The sequence below is a fragment of the Aspergillus ibericus genome, assembly GCF_003184845.1.
Source record: "Aspergillus ibericus CBS 121593 unplaced genomic scaffold BO80scaffold_18, whole genome shotgun sequence".
Lineage (NCBI taxonomy): Eukaryota > Fungi > Ascomycota > Eurotiomycetes > Eurotiales > Aspergillaceae > Aspergillus > Aspergillus ibericus.
In genome coordinates this window covers 519,727-532,899 of record NW_020292116.1, presented here as the reverse complement: position 1 = coordinate 532,899, position 13,173 = coordinate 519,727, and the positions used below count along the sequence as shown (strand labels likewise).

The 13,173-nt window shown below is 54.2% G+C and overlaps 5 protein-coding genes across 5 annotated transcripts; 2 read left to right on the top strand and 3 right to left on the bottom strand.

The window, feature by feature from the left end:
* Nucleotides 1–84: 84 nt before the first annotated feature.
* Nucleotides 85–1,426, bottom strand: BO80DRAFT_354852 (uncharacterized protein; the record flags this gene model as incomplete). The annotated part of the gene is made up of 2 exons (XM_025715725.1): nt 85–1,252; nt 1,308–1,426. The coding sequence occupies 2 exons, from the start codon at nt 1,424–1,426 to the stop codon at nt 85–87; spliced, it is 1,287 nt and encodes a 428-aa protein (XP_025575701.1).
* A 110-nt stretch (nt 1,427–1,536) lies between these two features.
* BO80DRAFT_67005 (uncharacterized protein) lies at nt 1,537–1,961 on the top strand. Its single transcript, XM_025724692.1, has one exon. The coding sequence runs from the start codon at nt 1,647–1,649 to the stop codon at nt 1,926–1,928; it is 282 nt and encodes a 93-aa protein (XP_025575700.1). The 5' UTR covers nt 1,537–1,646; the 3' UTR covers nt 1,929–1,961.
* Nucleotides 1,962–2,878: 917 nt separating this feature from the next.
* Nucleotides 2,879–4,358, bottom strand: BO80DRAFT_424923 (resistance to Congo red protein). Its single transcript, XM_025719398.1, has 3 exons — nt 3,874–4,358; nt 3,650–3,763; nt 2,879–3,596 (listed from the first exon to the last, which is right to left on the bottom strand). Exons 1-3 carry the CDS (start codon nt 3,897–3,899, stop codon nt 3,290–3,292), a joined length of 447 nt encoding a protein of 148 aa, XP_025575699.1. The 5' UTR covers nt 3,900–4,358; the 3' UTR covers nt 2,879–3,289.
* A 2,105-nt stretch (nt 4,359–6,463) lies between these two features.
* BO80DRAFT_66872 (ADP-ribosylation factor-like protein) lies at nt 6,464–8,005 on the bottom strand. Its single transcript, XM_025724691.1, has 6 exons — nt 7,536–8,005; nt 7,333–7,405; nt 7,242–7,261; nt 7,108–7,170; nt 6,975–7,046; nt 6,464–6,911 (listed from the first exon to the last, which is right to left on the bottom strand). Exons 1-6 carry the CDS (start codon nt 7,583–7,585, stop codon nt 6,638–6,640), a joined length of 552 nt encoding a protein of 183 aa, XP_025575698.1. The 5' UTR covers nt 7,586–8,005; the 3' UTR covers nt 6,464–6,637.
* An 827-nt stretch (nt 8,006–8,832) lies between these two features.
* BO80DRAFT_406492 (DNA-directed RNA polymerase I core subunit RPA135) lies at nt 8,833–13,152 on the top strand. The gene is made up of 3 exons (XM_025717759.1): nt 8,833–9,548; nt 9,622–12,061; nt 12,119–13,152. The coding sequence occupies exons 1-3, from the start codon at nt 9,048–9,050 to the stop codon at nt 12,895–12,897; spliced, it is 3,720 nt and encodes a 1,239-aa protein (XP_025575697.1). The 5' UTR covers nt 8,833–9,047; the 3' UTR covers nt 12,898–13,152.
* Nucleotides 13,153–13,173: the final 21 nt, after the last annotated feature.

Below are 13,173 nucleotides of genomic sequence, written 5' to 3'. Positions count from 1 at the left end.
ATGGACACACCAAAAGTGGGACCAGGACCGCGGTCACGGCCCAGTCTTGGACAAGATTAAAATTGTCAAAGCAGGCTAAACGGCCTAAAGATCCCTGTACGAGTTGGGGGTAGGCCTGCGCCCACTCTGCAAAAGACTCGGGGGCCTGCCCGGTTCATTGGCTTCATAAGGCGCAGGGGTCGTAGTGAATGGAGGTGGTGGCGACACAGGAGTAGCCGGAGACATTCCTCGATAAGGCGGTGCCTGGTTGAAGCCGGGAGAGGGCTGGCGATACGGGATTGGACGAGGAGCATTCATAGCCGAGTGAAGTGTTGGGGCAGGGGAATATGTCCTGTTAATCGGCATTGGCTGCCCGTATGTGGGTTCCGGTGCCATATGATGGGGCTGCATATTGTTCATCGGCATATACTGGGGCTGCGAGGTATTCATTGGCACATAGGGCGGCTGCACGCTGTCCATGGGCATATGATACGGTTGGGCCCCGTCCATAGGCGAATGATGCGGTTGCGCCGGGTCCATATGCATATAAGGTGGTTGCGAGGTGTAGGTAGGGGCCGGCGACATGGAGTGGAAGCGGTCTTCATGAGGGTATTCGCTATACGGCTGGTGCTCATACGGCGAGATGGGTGGCGGAGACCTTGGGCCGGGCGCGTGGTAGCCATATGTGTCCTGTCCATCATGTCCGTCGTATCCATCATACCCTCGAGGTTCAGCATGATAGTTAGCAGGCGTCCCGGTTCTTAACGGCGTAGGGCCCATATAGCCACCCCCGAGGGACCTGGCGGCAGATGGCATGCGACGAGGCTCCTGGATGGGGTTGTTAAGAGGTTTCATCTCCATAGCTTCTCCATGAGCCCCATCTTCGACCCGCTTCGTTACTGCGTTGTCCCACGTGGGCATGGCGGGCAATGCGTCCTCGTCAAACTTCGCGCCAGCAGGACTTGACGGTGTATCAAACCGTGCTACCTCGGCTCCCCGGTACACAGGCGGTGCCTGTGGCTGGTAGGGTGATTGGTAGGCATTGTTGATGGCCGGGACCGTTGGCATGGCAGGCATTGGAGGCGGCTGATCATACTGCTCGTCCAAATGCTTCGTCTTGTTCCTTCTTCTCCGGGGAGCCGGACAGCATGACGAACAACATCCACAACAGCATTTGCAACATTGCACCCCACAGCATAGGCAATTGATCACGCATGCAACGACCGAGAGGAGAATCAGTGCGGCGATAATAATAGCAACGATAACCGGCCACCTAGGCACTTGAAGTCAGAAAATAGCAGACTAAGAGCGTGAACACAGCAACATACTTGCAATAAGCTTTCGACATGCATTTGTCCCAACTGGTGAACGTTTCAGCATCAGACTTAAGATCGCTCACCACACTCCTCGCCCACAATGGGACGGGTGTCTTATCCACCGGGCTCATGGTTCTGACAAGGTCTGTGTGATCCACCGGCAATCTCTCGAGTCCCACAGCCGATCCGAGACAGTATGGAGCGATGGGTTCCTAGCCGGAAACCTTCTTGTACTGCGCGTGTTCCTGACACGTCTGGCGTAATCATGTAATGCAGCAAAGCAACGGTGTGAGATAAGCGGCGTTGCCCCAAGGGATAGTTCTTCTCGTGACTCAATTCGACTCGAAATGAATGATTCTAATGATTGGTTACCAGAGACTCATCTGGCTTTGCTTCGTATGGCTAGGTCGGTCTCGCGTAATGAGTGGTTCGATTCGCGACGTTGCGCGACTGTTGTTGCACAGATTGAGAGAGCGCAAGTGCTTAACAGGGCGATTCAGAATAATTGAGGGAGGGGCACACAAGGGTGAGGGAAAATCTATTCTTGGAAAGGGAGTGTCTTCCCAAAGCAGAAAAAGAAAGGAGAGAGATCGGAATCGTAAGATCAAGACCGACTGGAAGGGAAATGACTGATGATGGGGGTGGTGGTGGTGCGCTCCGAGAAGCAGTGCGCCGCCGCGCCTCCAAGAGGAATTATGAGTTATCGATCATGTGCAGATCGCCAGGGAATCTGCAAGGCGACAACTAATGTTCTCCTCGGCCGGAACGAAGGACCAGAAAAGAAGGACGTCGTTGGGGGTTGTCCCTGAGGCCGAAGGAGGGGGGCACTGAAAGAAGGCAAAAAGAAGAAACGACGGGGTCGAAACAGCGAGCGAATAGTTTTAAATTGGCTGGGGGAGGATAAGAAGCAAGCAGACGGCCAAGAGGAACAGGAGATCAGCGCGCATGCGGAGAGCCACTCGCCCATCGCAATTGAAGCAGGCGAGCGAACTCGTATTTACGCCCCCGTACCTGATTCCCCACGCAGCGAGCGCTGTATTACCATCCTCGTACCGGGCGAGGAGGGCTAATCTGTCTCGAACCCAGCTAAACAACACTTGAAACCGCCCGTTTCTTCCTCGCCGGACCCTCTCCACTGCTGTCGATCCCACCCACGGCCGCCTCTGCATTTCTCCTGCTCCAGCATAATGGCCAATCTTATTGGTGGTCGCAGTGTCCACTACAGCTTAAGTGACATACATGGGTGCGTCTCTTGGGACGGCAGACGAGCATCCCTACATCTAGTCACACCCTTGATCGAAGCTTATCCTTCTCGTAATATACTGTTATTGAGTCCCTACATACTCCGTAAATATTTTCCGAACCATAAGAGATCTCCTAGTACCCGTCCATAAGTCAAAAGGACGTAGACTGACTTCAGCGTGAACGTCCCAAGGGGTGAACATTGACCGCTTTTCAGCCCCTTAGTAAACTAGTTTACCTGGTGGGTTTAGGTTGGAGAATAGGATGCGAGTCCACCTGGAAGAGGCAGACATCGATAGACCTGCACTTGGCAGATGGGGTCCACTGGATGACAAACGCCGTTCGTTGGAATGGTTCGTCTTCATTGTAAGTATTGACGTGGGTATAGACCAAATTCGCCAATATCGCTTTAAACAAATCATATATCACAGGCAGTCAATAATTGCAGTGCAAGAAAGAAGAAAATGAGTGAATATGCTGCATGTCATGATGTAGAGAAGAGAGCACTACCCTGACGAGTCATTACAGTATGAGTAGCAAGGAGTTTAGCAAATAGGCACAAGGAAACTCATAAACCCGTCACACATTCCCTATGGTATGCCCTCCTAGCCTGACGCTATGAGACGCAGAGCCACATTTCGAATAACCGATAATCAAAGACGCCTGGGTAATTACATAATGGTCGATCAAGGAACCCCTTGAATCTGGTATCTGGGGAGAAAAGTCGTTTCACTGGTGGGCGATGCCGAGCGTTACACCTTGGAAGTCTGAGGAGGAGGTCCTGGAGGTGCCTGGTATATACGTTCGCCACCGTGATATGCGTTTGGTGGTGATTGTAACTCGATTCCGGTTTGCTGCCCTCCAAAATAACCGTACGCTTGCGGCTGAGGGGTGTATTGAGGTGGCGGTTGTTGTTGGTAGTAGGGATCTGCGTAGTATGGTCGTTGACCTTGTTGTTGTTGTTGTGACTGTTGGAAGGTGGGAGGCGGGCCAGCAAGCCATCCAGTGCCGGGATGAGGACGAAGCCCTTGTCTGCGCCGACGGCGGGCGTTGTAACATCTACCATGCGGTAAGCTTGCAGCCAAAACGCCGACTAAGGAGAAGGTACATACGCAAAGAGAAAGAAGATGACTAGTGCCACAGCAACAATTACCCCAAAAGCGATCCAGCGACCCCAGTCATACCAGGTGCTGCCATCGCACACCCGGCCGTTGACAGTGTCATAGCTAAAAGTTGGTCAGCCACTCGATCTGACGGTACAACCCTGGGTCGATCGCAATTCTAGAAGGTCTGAAGGCCCTGAGACCAGGGATGTTCAGGCAGACAAGATACATACCAGTCTCGACGAAGTAGAATACCCATAGTGGCTGCACCTCTCTATCCGAGGCCTGGGGGCGGAAGATGACGTCGATCAGGCGGCACAGGGAACAATAAAACTAGTGCGAGGTGGATGGAAAGTATGCGATGAAGGTTCAGAGAGACGAAATTTATGGAAGAAGGATCGCAACCACTCGAGAGAGAGCTTAAGGTAAGAAAGGGATTCAAACCAGGAGGAAGGTAGGGGGGGAAAGGGAAGAAGCAGTGAAGTTCTTCTGGGCGTCTGAAGGCAGCAACAAAGCGAAAGGAACTGCACGGGTAAGTAATTATGGGGACGGTTGACGATTGGGTAAGGTAGGGCTGGGAGCCGGTGCCAGTGTGGCTCAGTGGCTGGGCAACCTGGGCGGCGGTGGAAGTAACCTAAATACCAGTCCAGGTGAGGTGGTCGGGGGGCGAAGGAAAAAATGGGCAAAGTCGAGGCAGATTACCCAGTTATACGGCGAGTGATGATGATCGATTAGAAAAAAACTCAACCTCAAACCAGGCATAAAGCCAACTTTTATGAACCAATTATTCCCATGAAGAAATCTTTAGAGCGTCCGTCCGTTGGTGCTAATCCTAAAGGCACTTCGGCAGTGTTTGACGTAGTATTCCCCCCCACAAGCGTCGTACGTAGTCTACCCTGCCAGCAGCTCCTAACCACTTGACACATCGACACATGCGGATGGTAAGTAGTAGGCAGTGTATCATCCCGGGGGGAGGGGAGGTGGGCGAGTGTATACCCGAGTCCCGACGGTAGGGGCGGTTCGTGATTCATTAGATCTACGCACAATGTTCATGCTGTTCCTGCTTGACTTCCATGATTGACAGACTAAGCAGATATCTACTAATCGACCAGACTAAAACCTTGGTGGCTCGGCAGACTGGATCGCATCAGGTGGGCCCGTGACTGCAACGACCGGCACTAGCGCCCCTCGCCGCCGTCTTAGTCTTTATCCTGGCCCTTCACGGCCACTCCAAAATTCGGGTGCCTGTTCGACCTTCGAACCTCCTCCAATTCACGGTCCTCCATCTCCGGGCCCAACACGATTCTATTCGCGTTTCTCCTGTCGACTTGGGGATGGTACCACCCTTGGCAGTCTATTCCTGAGTTCTCCGAAACTCAACCAAGAACCAAGGCCTCTGCGCATGGCCATGTTTGGGACTGCCGCCAACACTGTTTTCTATTGACGGTCGGCATGTATTACGACTTGAGCCTCGGTTCTCCGTGTTTCTACTTGGTAGATTAAACCCCTCATGGAGCACCCAGACGCTGACAACAACATGGCCTCTTGACCGCTCCTGCTCTCAACCTGCACATGCAATATGACCTGGACTCTATCCAGTATTCAGGCTGGCCGGAAAAATCCTATTCAGAACGGAGTCCTCCGTTGTAGATCCGGTTGCCTTTTCCGGCGCTTACTTGGTGGGATATCACGTAACCAGACATTGGGCAGTGTCATGGACTCGTTCTCGCCTCCAGCATCTTAGATAATAGATCGATACGAGGAAAAGTATCCGGCGATGCGCGCATAACTCTGCCAAGATGTTCATTAACCTCACTAACATGATGGAGGCATCGAGCCCGATGGCCAGGAAAAGCGACCTAAGCGAAGGCCTACAGCTCTTTAATCTTTAGTGCTTATCGCAGCATGGTGAACGGATGAATCCACTTCTCGGCACTAATTCGGGTTAGATGGCTCATGTTTCATCTTGATGGTGGGAATAGATAGCCTGGTGATTCGCCTGTCATCCAGATCACCGATTCGAGGCTACTGTAGGTCAGTGACAAGGAATGCTACCAGTATCTAGTAGAAGGTACTACTCCGGCTAAGATACCTGGGCTATGCGCTTCGCGGGCGCCGACTGGAAGTACCTCCTCGTCCAAGTCACTCCGTTGTTCCTCTCGGTCGACACCGAGTATTTACTATGGAGCACCACCCCCGGTAGCCAAAAGGGTCAGCGCCAATGGACATGCAACCGATTCGCAGCGTGGACGGCTAGCGAGCCAGTCGTCTGCCTATAATCGTCCAGAAGGTGATACTGAACCCAGAAGCCGTAAACCTTCGCTGGTGTTGTTGGCGGGGTTGGATTTGCTGGATTGGTATGGAAGGCTTGATTAGTTCCCGTCTGCGCATCTGCAATGCCAACGCATCAGTTGGTCTGTGTGTGGCCCTGTTGGCCATCCTGCTTTCCCATGGGGATGCTCTTAAATAAGATGGCCTACCCTCTCCTTCCTTTCTTACCTCGTCGCGGAGAGGGATCTCCTTTTGTCCCTTTTCTCCCAGCTACCGGTCTTGATGTACCATCGGATGCTACTTTTGGACCCATAATCATGTGCCTGTTGCGCCTGGATTTCTCCCAAATCCAGGCGTTCTCCGTCACTGAACTAACCATGCAGTACCTTGCAACGCCATAGCATCCGCTCACGCGGTTTCATTTGTTGAAGTCTCACTTCGGGCGCCGAATTTTTCATGATTGAAATGCGCCTGGGGAACATAAAATACACAAAGAACAAACTGACATCATTGACATAAACCACCATATGACTCCATGACAGGGGCAAGTTGCTGAAGATCGGACAAAATGTTACGCTGAAGCTCAATGTGCCTGGTTCACGTCGTTCACATCATTACGTCGGGGCGGCGAGCCGCATGGTTTGCAGTCTACAGGTCCTCCATCTCCGGGATGCGACAAGGGTCCATCCCACCACGCTTCGGGGGCAATTCCCCCCGCCAGTCTTTTCATCGACTGGCGCGAGCAATTAACCAATGCAGAACCGCATCGAGGTTTGTTTCCTCTTTGGCGCTAATGCCATAGCAGCTCACTTCGCGATGGGTGATGGTTTTCAGATCCATCGCGTGGATCAGATCATCAACCGACAGCTTGTCTTGAAGGTCGGACTTATTCCCGAGAACCAGCAACGGGATTCCGTTGAGCGTTTCTTTATTCATGAGCTCGTGCAACTCTTCTTTGGCCACTGGTAAGGCGGCACGATCTGCTGCATCCACGATGTACCTGACCTGATGGTTAGCGCTGCCGGTCTACCGCGTCTCGTCTCAGAGGGCCGGGGATATTTACACGATCGCATTCACGCCCCGACAATATCGCTCCCACATCGGTCGAAACCGCGGCTGTCCACCGAGATCCCAGCTGGATAGAGGTTAGAAACATCGCGAACAGGGGGCTCAACGCCCAACTCGGGGTCACCAACCATTTCAGAGTCACATGGCCCTTTTGGACCCGTTTCGTGTTAAAGCCGATCGTGGGAATGGAGCTGAAATGGGGGTTAGCCCGACAAACAAAACTCCACGCAGCCCGGCTAGGCCCTACACCTTGAGGACTTACTCTACAGTGAACTCGCCCCCCTATGCCGGCAGATTAGCGATGATGATCGATAAGATAGTGGCGCACTCGGTTGAGATGGAAAGAGACATACCGCCAACACACGCAGCAACGAGGACTTGCCTGCATTTTGGAGGCCAATCATGGTGACATCCATCTCCGTCGCCCTGCGGATGCAAAATATATAATGGCACTTAGCAAACGGAATGTTTTCCTTATCTGCGGGGACGGCCCGAAGAGGGGGGGGACCATTTCCGGAGAAAAAGCGATTACTTATTGGGACGCCGGCCCACTTACCAGAACATCCTCAGGAGCCAGTCATAGATCGTTCGAAAGATACCCGCCATGGTGGTGAGAAGGTCAACGCCGTGTCGTCCGCCCGACGAAGGCAACGAGGGCGATGGGACAGTTTAAGTAGGGGGAGGTCGAAAGGGCGCTGCTTGTCTCGGCTGGTGGGCGATCGACGACGGGTGGGCGAATATATCGACTTCCTGGCACAAGAATTTTGTAAGGTTAAGTGGGGGTGGGTGGGCTGCTGAAAGGGAGCAGAAGTCTTTCCTTTCCCGGGCAGGAAAAAGCAGAGGCTGTGTGGGTGTAGTCGAAGAAGTCGAAGAAAAAGGCGAGGTGGAAAAATAGAGGTCGAAAAAGAGGCGGGCGTCGTAGGCACGTTTTCCAACGCCGGCAGCCGGGGCTGAGAGGGTGATGTTGTCGAAGGGGCGCGAAGAAGGCGGCAATTTTCCAGGGTTGGCTGGTCCCTAGCGATGGGAACCCGAATATTTCTTCTTCTGATGCCTCTGCTTTGCGGTGAAACTAAGCTGGCCCCGATCTATGGGCACGCATGACCGTTCGCTCTGCGCCGCGCGCGCGCTGGAGGGGACAGCGCCTAGTCCTGGTCCTGCCGGTCCCTGTCAGTCTGTGTCAGTGTCAAGTCAGTGTCAATCGCTCGTACCTACCGACGCCTGTCCCTAACTAACGGGGTTAAAGGGCGAACTAGTCCCAGTTAGCTGCTCGCTGGGTGGGAACCGGTGGCTCAGTCGCACGAGGAAGTCATTAAAAATTCGACAAACCGGGAATGGAGGCAATTCTCGATAGTCCTGTAATGATGATATTGACTGCTGCGCTTGCCAATGGCGACCAATAGTCGCCGCTTAGCTCAGGTAATCGCCAGCCCGAGGATTGATACTAGTCCGCAGTGACCCGCCTTGTCTGGAATGATCCTATCCTCCTCCCTGGAAAGAGTAAATGCGGAAGATTAAGAATGGGATCCCGATGCCAATGGTCGTAAAGATGATTCATCGATCTGGCTGGAGGTGACCCGCCCAGTACTCTGTAACTACTGCCATGTCATGCATCTTCGTATGCCTGGACTGACGCCTGCCAGGTTTGCCTTGTTGCCTAAGGCGGTCTTGCCCGGTCCCCGTGCATTCATCCCGTGACGTATTTGGCTCATTAGGTAATTATGGCCCGTGTCGCCATATCCTTCCTGCCTCAGGCAGAGACAGTGGACTATCACCACGTGATGATATCTGTCCGCCGGGTCCACCTCGAAAAATTTCCCCGTCGAGCGACGACGAGGTTCGTTGCTTTCCAGCCAGCACCACTCGGGGTCTCTGTGCGAGTCGCATCCCCTCCCCATTCCCCCTCGTCGCTCGTGCAAGTCTACAGAAAGGAGGGAATGAGAATTGCTACCGATCACTAGCACCCATCTTTTCCACCGGTGCTTCGGATTGTACGCCTTCGGAAGTCCAATCGAACTTTTTTCGTCCTCTTTTCCGACCTCCCGGACAAGAAAACCACACATAATTCACCATGGCTCCCGCGGCGACAGACACGAATTGGTCGGTCGATTACGACGTCCTGAGACGGGAGAAGCTCTTCCGTAACCCTCCTAAGGACCAGACCGCATACCCGGCCTTGGCAGCTGCCATCCGGCCGCATGTTGATTCCTTCAATGCGCTCTTCGACGGCCCCAAGACCCTGGAGGCGGCATTGAAGGATATCGGCACCAAGACATTCATCGACGGTGAAGCCGAGACCCCTGAACAGAAGAAGGCGCGGCAGGCGGAGGGCCGCAAGGCTCCCCGGCGGAACAAGCTCCATGTCCGCGTCAGTGAAGTTTTCCTCGAGAAGCCCGCCCTGCCTGCGTCCAACAAGTTCACCACGCGCAACCGCAATATCTACCCCTCCGAATGCAGAGAGAGACATGCGACGTACCGTGGAAAGCTCCGCGCTAGGATTGAATGGCGGGTCAACAATGGAGATTGGATGGAATCGGTCAGAGAGTTGGGCCAGGTCCCTATCATGTTGAGGGTGAGTGCGACGACGCATACAGTCCTATTGAACGGCCTGTATAGGACACCTTCTAACTTTGCATGATCTCCAGACCAACCGCTGCCACCTGGAGAAGGCCACGCCCAGCGAACTCGTCGACCACAAGGAAGAGTCGGAGGAATTGGGTGGTTATTTCATTGTCAACGGAAACGAAAAGCTCATTCGAATGTTGGTCGTTGGAAAGAGAAACTTCCCTATGTCGATTGTTCGTGGATCCTTCGTTCGCCGTGGACACACATACACCAAATATGGTGTCCAAATACGATCGGTGCGGCCGGATCAAACGTCGCAGACGAATGTTCTTCACTACCTCACTGACGGCAACCTGACTTTCCGTTTCTCGTGGCGCAAGGCCGAGTATCTCGTCCCGGTGATGATGATCCTCAAGGCCCTGGTGGAGACCAACGATCGCGAAATCTTCGAGGGCATCGTTGGCGGCGCTTCTTCCGAGGGCATCAAGAACACATTCGTGACCGACCGTGTCGAGCTGCTGTTGCGGGTATACAAGGCATACAACACACACAGCCGCTCAGCCTGCCGGGCCTACCTTGGAGAGAAGTTCAAGCCCGTCCTCGGTGTGCCAGCGGACATGTCGAACGAGGACGCTGGTACGGAATTCCTCCGCAAGGTCGTCCTGCCCCACCTTGGCAACCAGAATGTCACTGAGAACCAGGATTATGACAAGTTCAAGATGCTCTTGTTCATGATCCGGAAACTCTACGCCTTGGTGGCCGGAGACTGCGCCCCTGACAACCCGGATGCTGTCTCCAACCAAGAGATCCTGCTCGGTGGATTCCTCTACGGAATGATCTTGAAGGAAAGACTCGAAGAATGGGTGCGATCCTTCCAGCCCATTCTGAGGGACTGGTCCAACCGTAATGGTGGTGCGAAGTTCACCGATCCCGCATTCGAAAGGGATTTCCTGAGCAAGGTCGTGAAGCGGTCGAACGAGAATATCGGAGGTGCCTTGGAGTACTTTCTGTCGACTGGTAACCTCGTCAGTCCCACTGGTCTCGATTTGCAGCAGCCATCCGGTTATACTGTCATGGCGGAAAAGATCAACTTCTACCGTTTCATCAGTCACTTCCGCATGATTCACAGAGGTAGTTTCTTCGCGCAGCTGAAGACGACGACCGTCCGTAAGCTGCTGCCCGAGAGTTGGGGTTTCTTCTGTCCTGTGCACACTCCTGATGGTGCGCCATGTGGTCTTCTCAACCATCTTGCGCACAAGTGTTTGATTGCGACGAGCGACGTGGACACGACTCACATCCCCAAGGCGTTGATTCAGCTTGGTGTGCGTTCCGAGTCGTCCGTGTCGGTGGCCGAGAGTGTGACCGTCCAGCTCGATGGCAGAATCATCGGCTACTGCTCACCCAAGCAAGCTGCTGTGGTTGCCAACACCTTGCGACGTTGGAAGGTGGCAGGCTCTGACAAGATTCCGCGCGAGCTGGAGATTGGATACATCCCCAACACCAACGGTGGCCAGTACCCCGGTATCTACATGTTCTCTCAGGCCGCGAGAATGTACAGACCCGTCAAGCACCTGGCCCTCGACAAGCTGGACTACGTTGGTCCCTTCGAGCAGCCCTTCATGGAGATTGCCTGCTTACCGCAGGATCTCATCTCCGGCGTTTCGACCCACATCGAGTACAGCCCTACCAACATCCTCTCCATTGTCGCCAACATGACGCCTTTCTCCGACCAGAATCAGTCTCCTCGTAACATGTACCAGTGCCAGATGAGCAAGCAAACGATGGGTACGCCCGGTACGGCCATCCAATACCGTACGGATAACAAGCTCTACCGACTGCAGACGGGTCAAACGCCCATTGTGCGGTCGCCTCTCTACAACGCCTATGGTCTGGATAACTTCCCCAACGGTACGAATGCCGTTGTGGCTATTCTTTCGTACACCGGTTACGACATGGACGACGCTATGATTATCAACAAATCCTCCCACGAGCGTGGCTTCGGTTATGGTACGATCTACAAGACCAAGGTCCACGCCCTCGACGACAAGGACTCCCGCCGCGGCAAGTCCAGACGCGAGGTCACCAAGCTCTTCGGTTTCGCCCCCGGCGGCGAGATTCGAGCGGAATGGCGTGCTACCCTGGACGAAGACGGTCTCCCCCACGTGGGTGCTCGCATGAAGGAGGGCAGTCTTGTCGCCGCCTGGCACACCGTGCGCTATGATGCTGCCTCTGACTCGTACGTCAACGTCGACGGCATCACCCACTTCGTCAAGTACAAGGACGCCGAAGAAGGATACATCGACAGCATCCGCATCATGGGAGCGGAGTCCGGTGTCGAACCCTGCCAGGCCCTCAGTGTGAAGTACCGTATTCCCAGAAAGCCCATCATCGGTGACAAGTTCTCGTCTCGTCACGGTCAGAAGGGTGTCTGCTCTCAGCTCTGGCCCGCAGTGGACATGCCATTCTCCGAGAGTGGTATCCAGCCTGATCTGATCATCAACCCTCACGCTTTCCCCTCTCGTAAGCTCCCCCTACTACCCCCTCTGCCTCCCTATCCATCCCACTAACCCAACCCAGGTATGACCATCGCCCAAATGATCGAGTCCATGGCCGGCAAGGCCGGTGCTCTCCACGGCCATCCCCAAGACTGCACGCCCTTCCAATTCTCCGAAGAAAACACCGCCGCCGACTACTTCGGCCACCAACTCCGCAAGGCCGGCTACAACTACTTCGGCAACGAGCCCCTATACAGCGGTATCACCGGCAAGGAATTCGCCGCCGACATCTTCATCGGTGTCGTCCACTACCAACGTCTCCGTCACATGGTCAACGACAAATTCCAAGTCCGTACCACCGGACCCGTCAACCAACTCACCGGCCAACCCGTCAAGGGTCGTGCCAAGGGCGGTGGTATCCGAGTCGGAGAGATGGAGCGCGATTCCCTCATCGCCCACGGCGCCGCCTACATCCTCCAGGACCGTCTCATGAACTGCTCCGACTCCACCCGCTCCTGGATCTGTCGCGACTGCGGCTCCTTCCTCTCCACCCAAGTCGCCGTCCCCTCCTCCGGCTCCAACAAGGCCCGCATCGCCGCCGCCAAAGCCGCCTCCACCCAACAACAACAACACTCCGGCCCCAACACCCTCAGCGGCTCCCCCAGCATCGTCCGCTGTCGTCGCTGTGCCCGTGAAGCCGTCTTCGAGGACTCCCGCGCCGACGTCTGGGAAGACGGCGACGGTCGTCGCTACGTCGGCGGTGATAATGTCACTGTTGTTGCGGTCCCCGGTGTGCTTCGCTACTTGGACGTCGAATTGGCGGCCATGGGTATTCGTATGAAATTCTGGGTTGATAATTAGAAATACACCTGCATCCCCACCCCCTTCCCATATCTAGGGATTTGGGTAGTTAGGCTGGATTTGTTGGAATCGGGAGTGGGCCTTAGATACGATGATACTACTATACTATCAAAAGCAACTTTTTGTTATACCAGAACGGGGCGCATTTCAGCACTGCTTTGGCTCTTGGTTTGATTGGAGATGATGTTTGTATGTGTGTTTGTACTCCGTGTGTATGTATGCATTATGTATTTATTTATTTCATTCTCTTTTATTATGAAGGGTTTATTGTGGAGT